This window comes from Nematolebias whitei, chromosome 18 (assembly GCF_014905685.2).
Source record: "Nematolebias whitei isolate Nwh7 chromosome 18, NemWhi1, whole genome shotgun sequence".
Classification (NCBI taxonomy): domain Eukaryota; kingdom Metazoa; phylum Chordata; class Actinopteri; order Cyprinodontiformes; family Rivulidae; genus Nematolebias; species Nematolebias whitei.
Window position 1 is genome coordinate 15,331,991 of NC_056515.1, and position 6,648 is coordinate 15,338,638.

General features: G+C 40.1%; 1 protein-coding gene across 1 annotated transcript in view; it reads left to right on the forward strand.

Moving 5' to 3' along the window:
- Positions 1-299: 299 nt before the first annotated feature.
- c6 (complement component 6) overlaps positions 300-6,648 on the forward strand; it is a 54,844-nt gene continuing 48,495 nt past the window's right edge. The window contains 4 exon segments of the mRNA XM_037691938.1: positions 300-326; positions 404-576; positions 3,123-3,281; positions 3,889-4,056. Coding sequence (XP_037547866.1) covers positions 324-326; positions 404-576; positions 3,123-3,281; positions 3,889-4,056 — 503 coding nt within the window. The 5' untranslated portion in view covers positions 300-323.

Consider the following 6,648-nt stretch of genomic DNA (forward strand, 5'->3'; position numbering starts at 1 on the left):
ACAGTGGAGGTGACGACTTGTTTTGCTGTTGGCTGCCTCACGGAGAAGCCCCCCTCCCTGTCGGCCTGCTCAGGCGGCTGAAGGTGACTCTCCCCTCGGCTGGGATGCAGAGGCTGCCGGGGCTCCTGTCACCGTCCAGCAGGAACATCCAGACCCGTCCGTTTTAAACCTTCTTTTTTTAAAGCCGTCCGCCGCGGAGCGCGTGCATGTGTGCCGCACAGTGCGGGAGGAAGAAGCGCCCCCGATCCGCGGGGAGCATCTTCCCGGTGGGGAGAGCGCAGGCGGAGCTGGAGAGCGCGGAGGCGGCGGTGGACGACAGCAGGATGGTGGGTAGGACCGGCACCGAGCCCCCGAACCAATACCAGAACCGGTACACGCTCTGAAAGGTGGTGTTTGTGTGCAGACCGTGCAGGAGTTCAACACCCTGGTGGCTCTGTACCGGGAGCAGGTCATATCTGTCGGGGAGATCTCCGCCGACTGCCCGTCCCTGCGGGCTCAGCTGCACCAGACCCGGACCAAGGGCTGCTCCGTGGCCCGGGCTGCGCACCACGACCTGGCTGTCGTCTCCGTCTCGGGGTAAGACGCGGAGATGGAGCTCGTCGGCTGCGTCTTGCTCGGGTCATAACGGGTAAAAAGATGAATGATGACGCGATGCAGCAACTTTCTCCCCTGGAAGAACGCGGGAGTTTAGGGTTCATTTTGTAACCAAACAGGGTGAAAACATGGCAACATGTGGAGGTTTGGAGCGCGAAAACCTGCTGCAAGCGGCTCATTGTGGTTGCCATGGTAACCGCACCCCTTTGTCTGCCCTTATAAGGCAGGAAGACATGGCAGAGTAAAAAGTAAGCCTCAAACAAACAGTCATGTGAAAACACTGTAAATCGTTTTCAGAAAATTCCCAAACCATAAAAAGCGTTATGCTCCGACGATCCCACGTGTTTTCAGTGTTTTTGTAGACAAAGTTAAAAAGACAGTTTTGAAGCTCAGGTAAGGTAAGAGTCAATGGGAGTTTGGGTACACTCTGCTCTCCAGGGGATCCAGGAGAAAACTATCAGTCCTACATAGTGAGACAAACAAAATGAAAAAGGACAAAATTACCTGTTTAATAAATTGTGTAAGAGGACAAAATATTGTGAACTTCAGTTCAACTTTCTGTGACCCGTTGTGTGTGGTGTACCACAAGGCTTAGTCTTAGGACCCACCCTCTTCACAATCTACATGGGTAATGTAGGTCAGAGCATCCCTGATGCATCCTTACATTTTTATGCTGATGACACAGATGTTTATTGTCGAGCTAAAGCAGTTGATAATGTTTTCCAGCTTTTGCAATTCGCTTTCGGCATCATCCAGTCAGATTTGTTCCATTTCAAATTTATCCTAAACGTAGACAAAACCGAAGGGGTGGTTTTTTTTTTTCTTCAAATAGGAAGTCGGTCCCAGCAGTTCTTCCTTTGATTTTATCCTAAAATGGTGTCCCTATTGAGTTTGTCGATTCCTTCAAATATCTGGGTATCTTGGTCGATTTACAGCTCTTTTAAGCTTCACGTGGAAAACCTAGTAAGGAAACTGAAAGTTAAACTGGGTTTCTTTTTCAGAAATAGATCCTGTCTAACTCTGAATGCTAGGAAACACCTTGTAACTGTGACTTTCATTCCCTCGATTGACTACAGTGACATTATCTATAAGCACCCTGCAGATGCTGGACACTGTCTTATCACAGTGAGCCAAGATTCATAACTGGCTGTAACTACCATATCCACCACTGCACCCAGTATTCACTGGTTAACTGGTCACCATTAACTTCACACAGACTCTCCCACTGGTACATTTTCATCTTTAAATCACTTCTTGGTCTGCTGCCTTCATACATCTCCTCCTACATGTCTCTGCGTGAGTGCAGCTACAGCGTGCGCTCTCAGGACATTATTACCTGCAGTGTTCCCTCAGTGAGGACTGAACTAGGCAAAAGGACGTTCTCTTACTCCGCTCCTGTTTCCTGGAATATCTTACAAAAAGATCTGAAGCTCTCGACCTTGACCTCTCTAAGTGGCTTTAAACATTTGTTAAGTTCTTTGCAAAAACCAATGCAGACATGTTCCTGTTTTTAGTTTTCTACACCACCTTATAATCTAGCTGGTTTGGGGTTTTTTTTACATTTTTTTATACCATTTTATTTTCACTTGTTATTCTCAATTTGCACGCTTTATCATTGTCTACTGTTGTCGTTGTTGTCCACTGTTGTCATCACTCTGTTAAAATCAGGTCTGTCTTGTAAATGAGTCCCTACGGTGGCTGAAGGGTGCAACCGCACACCAAACAGTGAAACACACAGCAAAATGGGATTAACCTGTATAGATAAAGGTTGAATGAAAATAGTTTTTGTAAACTCAATCTATGTCATACAGCTACCAAAGTCATAACTTGCTATTCCCCATCAGTCTGTATTTTCAATATGATTTGAAAGTTGCATGAAATAATTCATTCAACGTTTTTTTCTAAAAGTTAGTGTCAATGAGCCTCAAGGACTCATTTACAAGAGAGACCTGATTTTAACAAAGAATGATGACAACAGTGGACGATCTTAAAATAAACCATATAAATTTTAAAAAATTAAATTGAAGAAAATATAAATAAATAAAAAACCTATGAAATACAGTGATATAAAATACTAAAAACAGGAACATGTCTGCATTGTTTTTTTGTTTGTTTATTTGCCATGAACTTAGAATGTGAACAAAATCCTAGTTCTTGTTTTTGTGGAAAATTATCTGATAAAATGTATAAATGACACTTGATGTGTAACAGCACACTTGTGTCTGTCCCTACGAGGCAGGAAGATGATGCAGAGTAAAAAGTAAGCCTCAAACAAAGTTGCTGTAGGAAAACTATAATACGTATTGAGATCATTCTTAAACTGCGAGGAGCTGAAGGCTCTGATGCTCAAGTGTTTCATGTGGGAGATATGACAAGTTAAATGAGCCCTTCCAGTTTTGAAGCTCGGACACAAAGGAAGTTGATGTGAGTTTGGGTGCGAGAAATTATCAGTGAGCAGAGACAAAAGTCCCATATTTGTCTGACTGAATCTCGTCCTTCCTGTCCTGCTCGCCCTCTTCACGCCGCAGGCCGGAGGACGGAGAGATCCATCCTGAAATCTGTCGGCTCTTCATCCAGCTGCAGTGCTGCCTGGAGATGTTCATCACGGAGATGCTGAAGTCCATGTGCCTGCTGGGGGTGCTGCAGCTCCACAGGAGAAGTACCGGCACACAAACAAAAACACTTCTGTTAAATATTCCTGAAAGACAAAAATCTGCTCCCTTAAACAAAACACAAAAGTACAAATCTCAGCATTTCATCCAGTATATGTCTGTAAGAAAACACAGATGACTGTGTGTTTTATATTTCTGTATCTCTCACAGTGAAAATTATAACTTAATTAGACTGTTTTGTTTCATTCAGTTACTTTCTAAACTATTGTTCTTCTATATATTTAAAGGATAAATGTTAAAATGTCTGTAAATTTTCTTTCTTTTTTGTTATTTATTTTGGTAAGGGGAAATATTTATTTATTTCCTGCTTATTTTGCATATTTCTCTATTTTTATAGTTTATTTTACTGATGAGACAAAAAAAAATCAACGACACTGAGGAAAAACATGATAAAATATTTGTGTAATTTCATATGACATCGTTGTTATCCCGGTGTTGTAACAGCAGGGGGCAGCAAAGAGCTACTTGTGTTTCTTAAAGCCTTAAATTGATTTTCATTGATTTATTTTTATTATCATTTATTTTAATAAAGTCCTTATAGACTTTATTTCTGCATGAATGTTTTACAGCTACAGATGAATGCATAAAAAAGGCATACTTATGTATTTTAGTATTTCTTCAGTACTGTTGTGTTTATTTTGGGTCCGTCAGGAACAGACTCGGAGCCAAAGATGGACTTCAGGGTGGATGAGAGCTCAGATGTCCCCATCCTGGAGGACCGGTCCTCGTCTCCCATTGATTTCCCTCAGGAGCAGTGGCTGGTGGGGACTGATATCGAAAATATAGAAAGGTACAAACTTTTTCCTGTTTATATTATTATTGTTGTGTTGGTGGTGGTGGTGATGGTGTTATTAGTGTTCTTGTTGTTATTATTATTATTGGTATTTTTGCTGGGTTTTTTTACGAGTGTTGTTGTTGTTGGTGTTAGTGTTGTTATCATTATTATTGTTGTTGTGAGTGTTATTATTGTTGTTCTTTTGTTGTTGTTATTGTTAGTGTTCTTGTTGTTTTTCTTTTTATTAATTTTATTGTTATTTTTATGTTGTTGTTGTTGTTGTGTTGTTATGTTATTATTAGTGTTGTTGTGGTTGTTGCTGTTGTTATTAGTGTTCTTGTTGTAGTTCTTATTCTTATTCTTATAGTTATTTTTGTTGTTGTTGTTATGCTATTATTAGTGTTGTTGTTGTTAGTATTTTTTATTATTATCATTATTGTAGTTGTTGTTAGTGTTATTATTATTAATAGTATTGTTGTTGTTGCTGCTAGTGTTCTTGTTGTTGTTCTTATTATTATTGTTATTTTTGTTGTTGTTGTTGGTAGTTTTATTGATTTTATTGTTGTTGTTTTTAATGTTGTGGGTTTTGTCGTAATTATTATTATTATTATATTTACATTAAATTCTATTCCATTTTTTATGTTATGATTATTATTATTGTTGTTATTATTATTGTTGTTGTTTTTGTTATTATTAGTGTTATTATAGTTGTTGTTATTGTTGTTGTTGTTGTCTATATTGTTGTTGTTGCTGTTTGTGTGGTTAGTGTTATTAATATTATTATTATTATTGTTGTTGTTGTCATCAATATTATTATTGTTGTTGTTGCTGTCAATATCATTGTTGTTGTTGTTACTGTTTGTGTGGTTAGTGTTATTATTGTTGTTGTTGTTAGTGGTTTTGTTTGTTTGTTGTTTTTGTTAAAAGCTGGTCCTTTTTTCACGTTTAGCTTGCATTTTTCATGTTTTTGTCTAATGTTTTACTGCTTTTAGGTTTTGGAAAACTTTTTGTTGCTTTTAGCAGGAAACTAGTTTGCTTTTTTTAAAATTACATTTAGCTTTTAGTTTGCCTTCAAATCTTTTTACCTAGCACATTGCTGCATTTAGCTTTTAAATGGTAATTGGACTGTACTTATGGAGCTCCTTTCTATCTTATCAAGATACTCAAAGTTCTTTACACACAGTACATGTGCTCTCATGTACCCATTCAAACAACACTCTACTAGATCTCTACAAAGAATAATCAGCTCTTTATCACATTCCTACACCAACGGGACACACATCGGAGACAATGAGGGGTCCAGTGTCTTGCCCAGGGACACTTCAGCATGTGACTGCTGGTGGAATTGAACCCCCAACATTCCCATGGGAGGACAACTGCTCTAACCACTCATCCACAGCTGCCCCAACTGTCCTTGTTGTAATTGTCCTTTTGCTTCTTTTGTCTTTAAGCTAGCTGCTCTGCTTCTTTGAACTTTAAAAAGTGGCTTATTTCCTTCAGCGTTTCACTGGATTTAGCAAAAAATGCTCTTTCATCGGTCATCGTTTGTCTCTGGAATAAAATCATACACACACACACATATATATATATACAGTATATATGGGGTGGGGGGAGTATAACCTAAAATGCATATCCCAACGTGCTGCTTGTGTTTGTTCCTCAGAGACATGAGGGAGATGAGAAACTTACTCAGCAAACTCAGGGAGACGATGCCGCTGCCGCTGAAGAATCAAGGTATCCTGCTGAGTGGATTTTGTGCAGTCATATTTGTTGAACCGAAGTCATTAGTAAAATGAAACGCTCTGGTTTGTTGCAGATGACAGCAGCTTGTTGAATCTGACCCCCCACCCTCTGAACCGACAGAGGAAGAGACGGTTCCCCGGACTCTGCTGCATGGTATCTGGCTGAGTCGGACTGCCCTCAACTCACAGAGGAAACGACCCTCAGTTCATTTTTTGACGTATTTGGGGAGATTTCTTTTTTCTTTTTCGTTTTCTTTTTTTTTTGTAGAATATCTCAAATTGTAATCTTGAAATATTTGGATTTGATCCTGGGTTTTTTTTTTCCTTCCAACTCTATTTAAAATAAAAATGTGTCTCAGCAGACACAGGCTGGCTGTTAAAGTTACGTTCAAAACCAGATGAACTAAAGCAAATAGAACAGCTGTGTTATAAACACTAGCAGAGCTTCAGATTTTAAATTAAGATTAAATAATCTCTTCTTCTGTTTTTAAATAATGAAAACTAATAACTGTAAATATTCAGGCTATGCACAGGCTTGTTGTTCTGCAGCCTTCACATCTGAACATGTCGTCGTGTCAAACGTCATCTGAGCGTTTTTCTGTTTCTCTGAACTCTCATGTGACAGCATGTCCTAATCCTCCACAACTAAATGTACCCCCCCCCCCCCCCAACAGGGAGGGCATGGTGTGATGCTGTGCGTGCTGTGTCAAGTTGGGGGGATGCTGTGTCATGGTGGGGGGCGTGCGTGCTGTGTCATGTTATAGGGCACTGTGTAATGGTGGGGGACGCGTGTGCTGTGTCATGATGGAGGGCGCTGAGTCATGGTGGAGGGCGCTGTGTCATGGTGGAGGGCGCTGTGTCATGG